Source organism: Acanthisitta chloris, unplaced genomic scaffold (genome assembly GCF_000695815.1).
Source record: "Acanthisitta chloris isolate BGI_N310 unplaced genomic scaffold, ASM69581v1 scaffold3721, whole genome shotgun sequence".
NCBI classification, from domain to species: domain Eukaryota; kingdom Metazoa; phylum Chordata; class Aves; order Passeriformes; family Acanthisittidae; genus Acanthisitta; species Acanthisitta chloris.
In genome coordinates, this window is record NW_008657536.1 from 119,958 (window position 1) to 136,994 (window position 17,037).

Consider the following 17,037-nt stretch of genomic DNA (forward strand, 5'->3'; position numbering starts at 1 on the left):
TCCAGTGTCTCACCACTCCCCAGCTGCAAACAACACTATGTGAAACCAAGCAGTACAAAAACGAAGGCTAACGAACATCTTGGAGCGGCGATTTACGGCTCCCACGGCACAGCCAAGGGGACAGGAAATCAATGCAGCTTTTACATACATCAGGTGAAGCAACTCAGGTTACGACCAAGTCTGAGTTTCTCTTCCTATTACAAATGGGGTAGGAAGGACCAATTACTCTGTATTACTTTAAAATTCATAGCAAGTCCTTCCTAAAATCTAAAAGAAGAATATTTATAGCTTTACAGATGACCTTGAGCCTTGTCTGTCCTGACTCTCCAGTGCTTGGGTTGCACTCATAATCACTATTATTTCCATTCCATCCATACACAGGCTGTTGTCTGCACTTACACAATTACTTGGACAAATCACGACTATCTGGCAGAAGGATGAGACAGACATCCGAGGATTTTCTATTCTTATTCAATTTTCCTGTTTTATGATGTATATTGAGAAGAAATTAAAAACATCTTTAAGATGAAGAGCTTTAAAAATGATAACCCTCAAGCAACCATATGTTTGTGAAAGCCTGAGATGAAAATTAGCTTTTGTAAATACGCTGGGAGGGCAGTTCTGCCACGCAGACCTTTAGCATGTGTAAGTCAATCTTCAGGATATATTTAGGCTTCTGCAGTAAGTAAGTGCAAAACTACTCTACTAAACATCTGTTTTGACCATATTTATTAGTCCTTATCTATATAGCTTATAAGACGTTTCAAGCTTGCCTAATACAACAGCTTGAAGAACACCTATCAGAGAGTTCTGAAATTACTTCTTTTCTAAATTGAAGACCAAGTTCTTTTCCTATGAATAAAAGAAACAACCTACATGCTGCAAATTTATCTGGTTTATAAGAAGTAAGATGCTCTTCATTATTTTCCTAAGCAAGAACTTACCTTTCTTACTTACACAGACCAGCAAAGACAACCTCTGTCATTACCAGCACAGAGCTGTCACAGTCATATACCACAGAGTCATACAATATCCTAAGTTTGAAGGGACCCACGAGGATCATTGCAGTCCAACTCCTAAATACGTTTCTCTCAAGTGTTTTGCTTTTTCCTTAAAATAGCATATGTAATCTCAAGTTCACTTCAGTAAGTTACAGACTCTTTCTTAGTGAAAGGCACCTTCAGAAGAGTTTAGCAACTCTAAATAAATGAAAATTATACTTTAGATATATCCCACTGTGTAAAGATGGGAAACAAAGCAAAATACTTCAAGTCAGGTACTTGGAATACTCCAGCAGTTTGGCAGAGCAGAAAAAGACTCATAAGAGATCACAAGGTAATGTTCCAAAGGGGTAAATTGAGTCTCCAGGAGCTGTTCTTTCTAAAGCATCAGCATTGTGATTCTTACATATACTGAAATGTGAAGCCCTATACAAATGCCTACAAATCACTGTGCTTCTCTCTGCTCCAGAAAGTTTCAGAAAGTGCAGCTGGATCTGGGGTGTACATGACAACAAAGAAATAAATAGTTCCAGGGTAAAGATGGTTTGCCAGACTGGCAATCCCTGGGACCTGCCAACACTCAATGTTGCTTGACTTAAATCTTCTGAGTTTTACGATTTCTATTACTGTCATCATATTATTTTATTATTATATGCCTATATACTCAATACTAATTTTTCTAACATTATCACTACATATTGCAAAGCTTTTCAAAGATCCCACACTACTCCTTAAACTTAGAAGTATGGACAGGAGCTACTATTCTCACAACAACAATTAGAACTAATCATGAGCACAAAGTAGTTACATGAGAGTGAGAAAATTAGTTCACTTCTCACTGCACTGAAATAGGAAAGGGAAACTAAATAGAAGTATCTTCGTGGCAGGATGTGGTTAAGTTGGGATCAGACTATACTATCAATTTTACTGGATTTGCCCATGAAAGATGATTCAATCTCAAGTAACCAACATCATCTTTTTATGTCTGAACAAAACAATGTTTATTTCAACAGCTCCCTTTCATTTTATTCCACACTGGAGTATTAGTACAAGATTGAAGGAAGATAAACATGGACCAAAACCAATACTCTCTTTGCAAATTCTGTAGCATTATTTAAAAACATTGTAGGTGGACCAGTGAGATTGAAAAGTCTGTCTGTTGAACTAGCAATACTTTTCTGTCCAGAAAAGTTTTCTGGCATTTCTCTTCTGCTGGTCTTCCAACAAATCATCGCAGTTTGTTCAAGATGGCATTTTCCTGGATGCCATGTATAATTGATGTGTGTCACATTTTATAAAATGATTGCAAGGTAAATTCAATTTTCTCTTTTCCTTGTTTGTGTCCTCTAAGAATCCCTTATCTCCACATATCAATTACAGAGCAGTGACAGAGATAGGATACAAATCACTCCGATGAATGTAATAGCAAAAGTGATTAGAGATAGGGAGAGATTAATTGCATGTGTCAGATATAAATAAAGGGTTTAGGAGACAACCCAGGAATTGGAGTGTGTGTGTGTGTGTGTGTGTATTCCAGATCTCCTACAGACACAAACCCCCAAACCTTATAAACAGACAAGTGTAACATGTTAAAATAATAAGTTTGATTATAGAAACTTCAGCATTTGCCACTTTTTCAGAGCAATATGCATAATGTATGTGCATATGCTGAAGGAACAGACACTCAGCTCGGATGTAATTCCATAGCTTCACCAGGCAGTGAGGAGTCCCCATAACAACAGGGTTGTATTGTTGCATTTGGGAGAAAAGGAAACAGCTATTCTTCCCAATAAACCATGTATTTAAAGCTCCATTACATTTGTTGATGCAACACGATGAAAATTAAGTGCCAGATATTTGAATATGTTTTATGCTGATTTTGGCTAAGTCCTCTTTAATAGCAAGACCAAAATAATCTTACAGAGAGTTCATTTTATCATCTTCCCACTGCAAGAATTACCAGCAGAGGAGACACTGCTTGCCTGGGACAGAGGCTGCAGCAGATGCACTACGTGTGGCAATAAGTATTATCAAAAATAATGCAGAGGAAGAGGAAACTGGAGCCCAACCAATATTTCTGCTATTTATCAGGAAAAGCACTGATATTTTGGAGAAACCCAAGCAAAAGCTTGAGCTGCCACAGAGGTTTCTTGGCTCCCCATTATTATTCCTGCAGTTCAGCAATCTATCGTGTTAACCACAGCTTCCCCTCTGTATCCCTAAAGTTAAAAGTGAGGAAAGTTTTCCTTTAAGGAGAAGAAAGGCAGAGAATTATGGAAGAGATTTGGCTTTAAGAAAAACAACAATGGAATCTGGAGTCCAAGAATGCTGATCAACCCTGAACATCCCCTGTTAGTTCTTTGTAATGCATATAAAATCAGCCTACACTGCAGCACAGTGTCACTTGTGCAGTAGATAATAGGGTAAACCATTGAGAGTATCAATCTCTACTGAAATTCCCAGCTCTGGATAAAGCTGAAACTAACAGTTGTTCCAATACATCAAACCCAGACCTTCAACTCAATTTAGTCCTTCTTATACCAATAATTGTTACTAAAATGCATATCTCAATATATAAATTATAAAACATACTAAAATATATATCTCAAAAGCATAGGTAACTTGCACTCCATTCTCAAAATAATCAGAAAAAAAATATCCTCATTTAAAAATGTATGTCCTTTAGCATTAGAGCAGACTGGAACTATAGCAGAAGAAAAAGCATTTAGACAGTATTTTACCAGGGTATTAAAGATGGCATTTACACAAAATATGTCCTTCAGGGTTAGCTTAAAACCCCAAACACTTCTACAGTCTCCTTCAAATTAACATTTTGGATAACAAAAGAATGTTAAGTGCCAATCCAAGCAAAAGACACACATGGATACCACACTATGGTATTCTTCCAGGAAATTCTGCTTGACAAAGAGTAAGCAAAGCCTTTGAGGAAATGGGAAAGAATGTGATCATTTCAGAGAGTGACTCAAAACCAGTGCCCAGAGGCCTGAACTGTTCTATACTGTACTTCTCCAGTACTTGGTCAGAACCACAGGCAATCAGGTACAATCATGGCACAGAAATGCAGTTTCATCTCGGCCCATATGCCTTGTTCTTCCCCCACCAAAATAAAACCAAAAGGGAAAACAAAGCATCTTTGAAGCATTAATTTCACCTCAACAGAAATAACCCAGAGAGGCTAAAAGAAAAGTCAATTCCCTTGGCATGAACTAAAAACAGTTTGACAAGCCTATGGAGCTTGTGTAAATTTGACGTCAGAATAGAAATATCTGTTCCCTGGGGGTGCCAGCCCATTCCTTTTTTCCTTTTTCCTGCCTACACCTGAAAGCTGGAACGAGCTATGAAAAATTCATGCAGCAGTATGCTTCAAACATAGCCATGAAGGATCCTCAACATCTGCTGACTTGAACAAACCCTGACGGTTAATAAGAAAAATTATGTTAGTGAAATGCTCTCTTCCAGACAGAAAAATGTCTGTGCAGAGTCTTCAGAAAACTTACCTTCTTCCTAAACCTGACAGAAGGATGTCAAGAGGAACATCCTACCGAACACACCGACAGGTAATGTGGCACTTTGCCCCCACTTTTCCTGCCTAACAACATAAAGAATATTTCACTCTTACAAACACTAAAAGTGACCTAAACACCTTACACAACCACAAGAACCTTTCTTTATAACTAGAAACCAGCCAAACAGGAACTCTGAGGCAAATTCAGTCCCTGCAAACCTGAAATGGGACTTTGCCCTTTTGTAAAATTTATGCTTTGGTGCATTAAATGGAAAAACAAAATAGGCACTACCCGGAGGCAAATAGGGTCTGTTTAACCTCATGTCAATGTCTACCACAACAGACTAGAACTCTGGTTGCAGGGGGAAGTTGGGCAGAACAACGCCCTCATACTTAAAATTGATCACAATGCAGCCAAGCCAGGAGTTTAATTTTCAGTCCCCAGCTCCATTTTTTTTAAACCTTTTTTTTAAAAGCATTGCCAGTGCCCAAGGGAAAAATTTATCTTCGTTAAATGATAATTGGCTTTATTATCTTTGACTCTTCAGAAATGCTGGCTGGCAAGGTTTTGAAAATTTTCATCAATCTTGTTTTCTGTTTGCACAATGCCTGCATCAGGAAACGATGTCAGGCTGCAGAACACTCTGTATCTCCTGGTGTTACGAATAGGTCTGGAGACTATCTAATTTACTAATAAATCTATTGAAGCGACATGCATCTCAATATTTCACAGCTTAACAAGAAGGTCCAGGAGCAAGGCCCTGAATTGCAGTTCCAGACGATTAGCACTGCAAAACCAATTGAAGCAGGAGCATCTAAGCTGTCAGAACACCTTACACACACACAGCTTTTGCAAACTTGCCATTTAAATCATTTACCGAGGCTCCAATTTTTCATGAAATACTTCGGCTGGACTCAGAAATAGCCACACACACAGTTAAAAGTTTCTAAGACTGGGCCAACAGTGCTCACATTGACAGCATTGCATTGAAGTCAAGAATAGAAACATCTCAGCAGGGCTTTGCTAACTTCTTCTCGAGTGGCACCGGAGCCTGGCCATGGTGTCACTTAAAAGAGTAACAAGGACACGCACTGCGCACACTGCGGTAAATACCTCAGCCAGCTCCTTGCAGGAGGAAAAGGCTCCCTAGGAATCGATCTTGCTTTCTCTCCCCTTCTAAAAAAACCCACTTAAACTCTTGGTTTAACCCCAGCAGCAGCCAAGAACCACACAGCCACTCACTCACTCCCCCACCAACGGGATGGGGGAGCGAGTTAGAAGGATAAAAGCTACAAAAACTCATGGGTTGAGATAAAGACAGTTTAATAGAGAAAGCAAAAGCTGCACACACAAGCATAGCAAAACAAGGAATTAATTCACTGCTTCCCGAAGACAGGAGGTGTTGAGCCATCTCCAGGAGAGCAGGGCCCATCACGCGTAACGGTTCCTTGGGAAGACAGACGCCATCACTCCAGATGTCCCCCCTTCCTCCTTCTTCCTCCCACCTTATATACTGAGCATGATGTCATATGGTATGGAATATCCCTTTGGTCAGTTTGGGTCACCTGTCCCAGCTGTGTCTCCTCCCAATCTCCCCTGCACCCCCAACTTCCTTGCCAGTGTGGCAGTACGGAAAGCAGCAAAGGCCTTGGCTCTGTGTAAACTCTGCTCAGCAATAACAAAAACATCTCTGCATTATCAACTCTGTGTTCTGCACAAAACCCAAACATAGCCTCATACTAGCCTCTATGAAGAAAGTTAACTCTACTCCAGCTCAAACCAGCACAACTTACATATTACAAAGCGTTATGGTTTCATTAAGAAGCTCTTGATGCCTCTGCTACCCCTTTTCCCCCCAAAAAACTCTTGATGCAAAAGTGGCACAGCCTACAGCAAAGTACCATATATCAATTTTGTTTTGTTTGTATGTTGTGAGGTGTTTTGTTTGGGTTGTTTGGTTGTTTTTTTTTTGAATTACCATTTTTGGAGGGTTTGGGGGATGTTTTGGTGGGTTTATTTGTTTGTAGTTTTGATTGTTAGTTTGGGGGTTTTTTTGGTGCTTTTTTTTTTTACTACAGCCATAAGAGATTTGATGCAGAGTTTCAGAGACATTTAGCTGACACACCAACTAGGGCCTTCAAGGAAAGAAGAGTTTTATGATGGCCTTACTTTGATGAGCATTTCGATCTTAAAGTGCTCTGCCAACATAGTAAGATCAAAAGAATTTCACTTCATCCCCCTGACAGAGTGTTTAGGAGGAGACCTGACCATCTGTGCTGCAGTGTGTGTCTGCCTGTGGGAGAATGGTCACATGAAAGAAAAAGTCTAAAGAATTAAGGATCCACTCAAGAAGCCATCATAAAATCTATGGTTGGATGGAAACAGAAAAGAATACTTAGGATTTCCCCACTGTTACTGAAAAACAGCATATACAGCCCAGAATCTTGTACCAGCCCAGTGATAGATTAATTCTCACACCACTCTGGTCAAGTTAGGAGTTCCAGCAGCGGAGTTAATACTGAAATCCTCCAAAACAGTCATAGTGAATTTACAACAAGGACTAAGTGATGTATTCGCGTTAAAAATCAAAATTAGTGTTGTCACTATTTCTGTTGCCAAACTCTTGACTTTCAGACTTCCCGACTTTCCTAGCCAAAATTTTGTGTTATTTACATGAAAGCTTTGACATATGGTTTAAAAAAAAAACCCACTGAGATTTTCATTAGTATAGTGTACAGTTCAAGTGATTCTGAGGCATTTTAAATTTAGGACTAATTTATGACATCTCATAGTAACCTCAGATGTGACGTTATTCCCAACATGCTGCCTGTTGGACATCATTTTTATTTCGCTGGAGCCTGTCACTTTAGAGATGATCTAATCCTCTCAAAATCAGTGGAAACATGTCCACTTGAAAGAAATGACACTGGTTTTCAAGCATAGCTGGACTGGACCTCCCACTGTGGCCTGGACTTTCAAATTAAGACACATTGTTCCAGGGCAGGCAGAACACTGGTGTTAACCAAGCTGGAACTTGGCTGTTAGGGGAATGTAATGCTCAGTATTTGGATCTTCTCACAGAGTGACCACATCTACTGGCTAAACACATCTTTAGTGCAAAGTGTGTGTAAGAACTAAACACTTCCAGAGATGTGGACTGGGTATGTATCTGAAAACACCAACATGTGCCAAAGAGCTGATCATTTTCACTAAGTCCAGGAGCTCTGATGCCTTCATTTGCCATGTCTGACCAGCCTTGGAACATAGAGAAAAACAAACCCAAGCACAGCAGAAGCACCACTGACAAGCCTGAAGGCTTTCTTTGGAAGCTGTTTGCCAACTTTCCAGCATTATGTTGTAACTGGGGGCAATGAGTGGGTGTAAGACTTCACAGTGTTGGACTCAGTGAACTCTAAGTTAGAATGACAAGAAACAATACATCTTTACTGTTAGCACTTGGAGCCCTACTAGAGAATTCATTGTGATTAGGGCTTTTAGACTGTTTTTGCAACACATTCAACATCCTCAAATAATTTTATTCCACATGTATCAAATGTAGTTATTAATTGAAGGACAGTTCAGTATATTTTCCAGTCATTCCTCAAGCTCCATTTACCTTCAGCCACAATTCAACATTGACTTCAATCTGCAATATAAGGCCCTGTAACTCATCTCCTGCTTAGCTCAGAGCCAGACCTTCCTCCTGCTGTCAGTCTTGTATTTTGGAGCAGAACAGGACAGCTTACAGCTTCCTCAGCTGTTAGAATGATTCTGCAAATGTGCTTTTCCTACAGGCTGGAGCAAATCTGACACAGGTCTCCTTCAAGGAATAACGAGCTATGCATATCTAATGCTGTTCTCAGTGAATGACTGCCCTGGGAATTATCTATAGGCTTTTTTGCTCCTGCCCTCAGTAAGAGTGGCAATGTGCAAGCTGAGTCATGTAGCAAGGTTGTACTCAATAATTAATATATAATCTACTTGCACAGAGATTGGATATTCCACTTGTGGTTTATTTGATTTTGATTAAACTGTTTTTAAATTTTAGACATGTCCTGATGGAAAATTGCAAGTGTCATCACTCCTAACATCCAGGAAAATTCAGACAGTGACTATTCAACGTGATATCCTCCTCACCTGAGTGTTCCTTTAACAATCTGCTTCCAAACACTTGCTGGAATTCTTTATTACTCTTTCAAAATGTATCATGTTTCTGCAACCATTCTCTGCATATTGCTCCAGGATTGTATTTATGCCTGATTAGTTTCTGTTACAGGACCAAGAAGGTTTATTCACTTCTATCTAATCTATCACATGTTGCTTCCCCAGATTAAAGTCCAGAATGACCATGTTAATCTCATTTTCTTTAGACTCTAATGCCTTATAGCCAGTGCCTTCCTTCAACACACACACAGCATTAGAGTCCTGGATATCAAGGTGTCAATTTACAAACCTCATTGGCTGATATTAATTTCAAAAGCAAACCCATTTTTGGCTCTCCAGCTTGCCTCATCCTTCATTTCCTTTTATCCATTTTATCTTTCCTGTTTTCCACATTCCAGATAGACTTTGCATTCATGGTATCAAGTCTGTAAGCATTTTGGAGTGTTTTCTTTTCCATATGCCTGTATTACCTTCTGCTTTGCATAGCACTTGTTATGCATGCATGATCACAGACTATTTCTAGCATTAATTAAGATATGAAATTAAAGTGGGAAGTATGCTATTGGTCACATAATACAAACACTACAAATATGCTTTAAAAATGAAATTACTAAAGTGTTAGCAAACCTCTTCATCCTGTCAGAAATAATAATGTTTACAATCTACATGCCACAGTACAGCCAGAATTCACAAGTGGATTTGGAATATTATTTCCACTTCAGAAAGATACACATAAAAACCCTGAGCAGGTCGTTTGGTTTAGATACATATCTGGAAGAAAACAGAGGTCTGTGTCTCCTGCTGTCTGTCAAACCATTCAGCTGCTGCCCTCAGTGACCCTCATCTCACTAACAGGGCTTCCACTGCTTCCTGAGAACAGCTTTCCTTGAAATCCGATTGGCGATTTCAACGGAAAAAAATATCCCATTTTCTTAGAAACTAAATGTTTCACAGGCCCATAATGTTTTAGATGAACCTCTGACAAACATAAGCATAGTTCCAAAAGCAATCTGCCAGATTTCCTGCCCAGAAACTCAGACTCCCATGTTTTGCTATTATAAGGAAACAAGCCAACAGGGATTGTCCCAAATCTAATGGCATCCAAGAGCAAAAGATCTCTGGTATCTCATTATACCAACTGATCTAGACCTGAGTCTTGCATCAGCCAGAAGCCCAAACCACAAGAGCATCCTGTCAGTGAAGCTGCTGGTGTCACCAACCATTCACTCCATCATCTCTTCCTTGTCTCTACAGTCAAAACCAGAGACCTCCCCATTCCCACAGCAGACTAACACACTCCCTATCTCATTGCTACATTAAAAATGCCTTTAACAAATCCCTCAGAAAAGGAGTCAAACCATTCTACACATGTAGAAGATGAATTTTTCATACAAACACATTTACTGAATGTTTTACAGCAGTTTACACATGTACTTTTTTGCTGAATGTGCACGTTAGCACATTCAGTGCACAGTTATCTCGCTGCCCCCAGTGCTCTGCTGCTTTTTCCTCTGCAAACCCACTCCTGGAATACCTCTGTAATGGTGGTGTTAATACAATTTGAGGAATGTGAAATAATAACAATGAAATGCATGTTCCCTGGGACTCTGATAACTCCAGGTAAAAATAATGCCATAGACTGGGAATAGACTCATAAATAAATTTGCACTCAGAAGAGTGACTTGTTTACTCACTCACTATGGAAAACAACACATTCTAAACCCTCGCATTAAAAAGAAATTATCATCCCAACTTCACAATAAACAGTGAGGGATATCATCATGTACCTGCCCTGCACAAAATAAACCACCAGCCAAAAGGCTTTGAGGGTGATTTGTTGAGGGTGTACAGTCTCTTAGGTCCCTTCTATTGCACAAGGGAGTTCAGTGTGTTCCAAACCAAGCAGGAAAAGATTATCTCCTTTAAGGAGCCAATCCTTTGTCAGAAAGGCTCTTTTGATTAGGGCAGCCTTTGTGCACCCTGTGTGCAGCCTCAGTGTGGCAGCATATTACCCACAATTTGGATACTCACGTGCTACGCTAAGATGAATAAATGGACTTGTCTTGTTCTCCCCGTTCTTTTCATTGACTGCCTGGACATAGTAGCCTCCTGCATCAGTCACTGATGCTGCAAGGATCACCAGCTGGTTCTCCAGAGTGATGGCTCTGTTTAGGGAAAAAGAAAGATCACATTGAAATCAGAACAATGGTATCCACTAGGCAAAAACCATACAACACTTCAGGCTTGACAGACTGACAGGATATTCACTGGTCATCTGAGTCAAGATGTTCTGAAATGAAAACTAGCTTGATTTCAAATACATTTACAGGAAATAAAGATCTTAGATGCCTCTAGGCCTTTTTTCTGTTCAGATCATGTAAGATGTTTATGGTGACATGCAGAAAGCTATAGCATATGAAACTGAGACAGTTTAAATGGCAATAAGAAGTTACACAAGAAACAGCAAATGACATCAGAGTCCAACAGGCTGCAAACTGCATTCTTGTGGCTTGAAAACAGCCCCAACAATCATCAGGAGGCTGAAAAGTCAGTTTTGCTGAAAACCTTCTCAACAAGTGTAAGGCAACCTATTAAAGAGTGACACTCAAGGAATAACATACAGTTAATTGAAAAAAAGAAAGTAAAAATCAACATCAGCAGAACCACCAAAGGTAAATTTTCTGTACTGATGGCATCACTAATTATCACATCACATCAGCAAGTTAGAACCTAATGCCTATAGGGTGATCATCTGTGTGTGGATAGGGAGGGAGGAGTTTTCATTTAGCCTAAAGCAGGAAGGAAAGCACAAGCCTGTAGTTAGCTGGGGTGGGCCTGAAGGAGTCAATAAATGTCACTGTATAACACAAAGCTATTCTTAGGGCTGCTGTGCAATAAATGTCTCTAACCTCTCTCACAGGCAACATTACCCACTTGGTCACTTTGCATTTGACTTGTATTAGATGCTCTTTTCTTGACTATAAAAGATAAAGGTTTAACCTAGAGAAGATACGTAAAAATTTTAGGGCTTGACTGAACAGGCCACAGGAAGCTCAAAAAACAGGTAAGATAAAAGAAAATGTAAAATTCCAGGCAAAGCCTGTGGAGCAAAGAGCTGACACTTACAGCCTGGGACAGGCACAGACTTGGAAATCTGACTGCAAGGCTTGGAGGAAGAAACTCCTACTTTCACTTATATTACTCGATGAGAAGTTACACTGAGTTCAGCTGTGCTATTAGTCATATCATTGAGCATGAGGTTGAAACAACATATCAAATTATTATACTGGAAGAAACAAGTTCATATATCAACAGGCCTCAAAAAGACTCAGTGTTAAGTCAAAGTATTTGTACAGTAATCAGTCAATAATAAACAACCCCTGCATTTCATCCTCCTGTTTTAGCATGGGGTGGTTAGCCTTAATAACAAACAACTGGTTTGCTTTGAAAAAGCATTTAAAGTAACAGTGGAAATCACACACTCCTAGTGTAGCATAGGAGTTTCTATGCGTAGGAGGGGCATAAAAAATTACAGTGAGAACATAGCTGTGTTCAAAGCCTTGTATTTTATTCATAACACTTCAATTTTCTGGTGTGGATACCAAGAACCCTGAACTCCTGTAAAGCTATCAGAGAATCACAGAACCACTTAGGCCAGAACAGATTCAGTCCAACCATTAGCCCATCACTGCTGAGAGCATCACTGAACCATGTCCCCAGGTGCCACACCTACATATTTTTTACATACCTCCAGGGATGGTGACTCCACCACTGCCCTGGGCAGCCTGTGCCAGGGTTGGGCAATCCTTTCAGTGGAGAAATTTTCCCTAATAGCCAATCTAAACCTCCCCTGGTGTAATTTGAGGCTGTTTCCTTTTATCCTGTCTCTTGTTACTTAGAAAAGACCAACCCCCACCTGACTCCAACCTCCACTCCTTGTAGAGAGTGAGAAGGTCCCTCCTGAACCTCCTTTTCTCCAGGCTGAGCCCCTAAAACTCCCTCAGCCTCTTCTCATCAGACTTGTGCTCCCCAAAACCCAGCCTCTTCTCATCAGACTTGTGCTCCAGCCTCCAATAAATAAAAAACTGCTGAAAAATAAAGCTGTATTTTCAGCTCTGAAATCAGTCATCACACACCACCTAAAGATACTGTTTACATTGTCTTCACTGACAGTTTCAGTTATAAAAACTACTAAAAAAACCCAAAACTGTTTTCTTGCTTTATTCAATGAATCTGTAATAGTTTAATTAACTTAGAAAATTAATCACCTCCAATAAATAAAAAACTGCTGAAAAATAAAGCTGTATTTTCAGCTCTGAAATCAGTCATCACACACCACCTAAAGATACTGTTTACATTGTCTTCACTGACAGTTTCAGTTATAAAAACTACTAAAAAAACCCAAAACTGTTTTCTTGCTTTATTCAATGAATCTGTAATAGTTTAATTAACTTAGAAAATTAATCAAAGAAACTGTGATAGATTTACAGAGTGAGGATATAAAATACAATTAATATGACATTTAATAAAGCAAATAAAGATGAAATTTCAATACAGTGCTAATAATTGAATATTAAAAGACAATTACATTTACAATCATTTTTACTTTGCTTCTAAAGAAAGGAGCATTAGGAAGAGTCTTTGAAAATACTAAATACATTTCAAGCTGCTTTGATGCCAGTTGCAACTGCACCTGAAAGTTTAAAGGTGATCCTTGAACCCTGGCAAGATAGATGCTGTTACTATCTGCATTAACTATTGACTTGGGAGTGACAGTGGATGAGAAGCTCCCCATGAGCTGCAGTGTGTGCTAGCAGCCCAGAAAGGCAATGGAATCCTGGGCTGCATCCAAAGGAGTGTGGCAGCAGGTCAAAAGAGGTGATTCTCCCCCTCTACTCTGCCCTTGTGAGATCCCACATGGAATACTGCACACAGTTCTGGTGTCCTCAACATGGAACTGTTGGAGCTAGTCCAGAGGAGGCCACGAAGAGGACTGGAGCATCTCCCCTATGAGGACAGGTTGAGGGAGTTGGGGATGTTCAGCCTGGAGAAGAGAAGGTTGTGTGGAGACCTCAGAGCAAATTTTCCATATCTGAAGGGCCTACAAGGAGCCAGAGAAGAACTGCAGCGATAGGACAAGGGGTAATGGGTTCAAACTGAAGGAGGGGAAGTCTAGGTTGGATGTAAGAAAAATGTTTTCTACTATAAGGGTGGTGAGACACTGGAACACGTTGCCCAAGGACGTGGTGGCTGCCCTGAGCCTGGTGGTGTTCAAGGCCAGGCTGGATGAGCCTTGAGCAACCTGATCTAGTTGGGGAGGTGTCCCTGCCCATGGCAGGGGTAGGGTATAGATGATCTGTAAGGTCCATTCCAACCCTTAAATTCTATGATTCTATGATTAAATTGGCTGGAAATTTTGACACTTCAACCATTATACTCATAATAATCAAGAGCAAAGCAAATTCAGAGGTATTTTTGAAGAAAATTGTTGAAAATGAAGTGGGGTTTTTTCATTGTATCACACAAACATTTCCTGGACCGTGAGCAAACTGTAGCATTTATGAGCGAAATGAAAGCAAATTTTAAAGATTCATTAACGAAAGAATATTTTAACAAAAAAAAAATCAGTGCAGAAGGGCTAAACATTATAAATTACTTGTTCAAAATAGTGCAAAAAGTATGATATTAATGTGTATAGAAAAGAGAGTTAGAAGATAATGCAGCTACTGAAGACAACTCTTTGGGGTCATCAATTACATAGTCAAAGTTAAATTAAAAACCCCAAAATGAGTTATTGATATCTTAATAGTGGTGTGAAAAATGGAATGTTTCAATTCATTAACGACAGGCAGGTCCAGAGCCAACCAGGAGCCCTCACAGGCTGTGGAATATGGGAGTTGTATTTCGATCACGTGTGAGCCTTGTGCATCAGGAAAATCAATTAGTCACGTTTTAAGGACTCATTAATTCCAATGTTTCTAAACCATCTGAAGCTTCATGCCCCAGCCCTTCCCAGGGTCACAGCCACTTTCTGCACAACAGCTGCACCGAGCGCCCGAAAATTGGCTTAACATGTTTTCCTGAGTTTATTGTTTGTTTTCATTGTCTGATATAACTTTTAAATTCTGACAGCACCACTCTAATGTTCCAAGGAAAATCTGATTCCTGGCTGCTCAGTTTAGCAGCATATTTGAGGAAGACAACTGCAGCAGATGGAGTGGACCTGTCACTAATTCATACCCAGCACAGAATTCATGAAAAATATAAATATTGCTTTTTTAAAGCAGCATTGAACTTAACTCAACTGAACATTTTCAAGATAGGAACAACCAGGAAGCAAACTAAGCTTCAGGATCCTTTGGGATTTCTTAAGTGTAGGAAAGGAGCATTTTAAATCATATGTTTTAATAGAAGGATTTTTAAGATTTCTCTGGAGCTCAGTGGAATCCTGTAGGGAACAGTAGTCAAAATACCAACAGCAGCGGCCACGGCTGTGAGTGGGAGGTGGTTCTAACGGTGGATTCAGTGGCATCATGTCCAAAAGCATTTCAGTGACACCTTTGCCACAAAAGCAGCCACACACTAAACCAGACTGATCCCAAAGCAAAGACAAGTTGGGCCTTTGAAAAGCCAAGCTCAATGCTTATGAGATGCTGCCTGACCAAAGGCTGTGGACTGATGGGATGGGAAAAGGCAGCAATGATGAAAACAAGTCATTACATACCCTGTTCTTCTAAGTATCTGAACATGGAAATGGTACCCACCTAGGTTTCCATCACTTCCATTCGTTTTCACCAGAATTCAGCACTTGGAAACCTGGTCTAAAAGAAAGTGTCCCTGTCCATAGCAGGGGGCTGGAACTAGATGATCCTTAAAGTCCCTTCCAACCCAAACCATTCCATGATCCTGTACATTCTGGGATTTTTAATTGCACCAAACTATCCAAATACTATAAAACTCTGGTGCAAATAAATCCCTTAGCTTGACCAAAAGATTATGGGAGTTATTTTAAAATCCATGGAATGTGAATCAGGCCTTCAGAAGTAAAGAGAATATTCCAACGGGGATAGCATTACTGTGGACTTTAAGATAAAGCTTATGGAGTGAAATGAATTTTTTTCCTGCAGTGAAAACTGCATCATTTATCTTAAATAGATGGATTTCCATTAATAATGTTTTTATGTGAAAATACCAAAATCTACTCTACAAGTGGATAATTCCCAAAAGTTAGATATTTGTTAGGTTATTAGTCTACCAGATTACATGAAAAATAGATAATACTGGGTTATAAAAACATAAAATGAAAATCATAGAGTAACCTGATTAGGCTCTCTCTGAAGGCTGCCATCTGCTCCTGAGCCAGCGTGCAATATTTTAGTACAAAGTCCTTCATAAAGCCTCTTTTCCAATATTACCTCCAGCTAATACGATTATCAACCCCTCTATACATGATATTTTTTACTGGAGAACCTCTGTTCCCCTTTTAAGAACTTTTGTCCACGCGACGCAGCAAGCACTGATCTCTCTCCACGGCCCAGACACCACAGAGTAACAGTGATGTTAATAGAAAAGGGAGAGATTAGGGAGTAATAACAAAATAATTACTGAAAGACTTCCCCCATGGATTTCTCCTTTTGGAAAAACACAGATATGCTGCAGTTAAACACACAGCTGTTCAAGGGAAACCCTGACTCGGTGTACACATGCATGGCTTAACCGAGAGAGCATTTCACCACCCTTGTGTCTTCCAGTGCTGATGGGGAATTATTAATTGAACTGATTTAAATACACTTCTTCCCCAAACAGTTCATGTTTCTCAGGACTCAATCACAGAGCAAAATATTAGTGCATGTGCCACGGAGCAGCATGTCCTCAGTGACAGAGCACTGAGAGCTGGGACTGGATGGTAGTTTCATGGAATATTATTCTGGTTTCAGGTTACTGAAAATCCATGAATAAAAATGTTATACTCACACAGCCACTGAATATTAAGTAGAAATACACAAATTAATGCACTGAGTTTACAATCAGGGTAGTTTATTCTATTGCATCTCTAGTTATGCCAGGGCACAACAAGTGCTTCTGGGAAGTGACTGGGATTTCTAGTCATGAAAGCATTCCAAGGTTACACAAGAATAACCAAGATGGTCCTAGTGGTCAGGTGGAGGATAAATCCTATCATGAAATGAAGTACAAACAGCTATTGACAGGTTTAGCAGACATATTTCCAGGAAGAAATGAGAATTTCCTCATCATTTTTACATTTTCAGCTTGACTTCCCTGTTCTCTAGCTCTATTTTTGGGGGCTTGTAAGGTCTTGGTTTAGCAAGGCTGTAGACATTATT

General features: G+C 39.7%; 1 protein-coding gene across 1 annotated transcript in view; it reads right to left on the reverse strand.

Annotated features, from left to right (window-relative positions):
• Positions 1–17,037, reverse strand: part of LOC103811750 (protein sidekick-1) — a gene marked incomplete at both ends in the record, with an annotated part of 206,731 nt that overhangs the window by 117,006 nt on the left and 72,688 nt on the right. Inside the window, one exon of the mRNA XM_009084741.1 lies at positions 10,720–10,857. Within this exon, the coding sequence (XP_009082989.1) occupies positions 10,720–10,857 (138 nt within the window). The remainder of the gene's footprint in view (positions 1–10,719; positions 10,858–17,037) is intronic.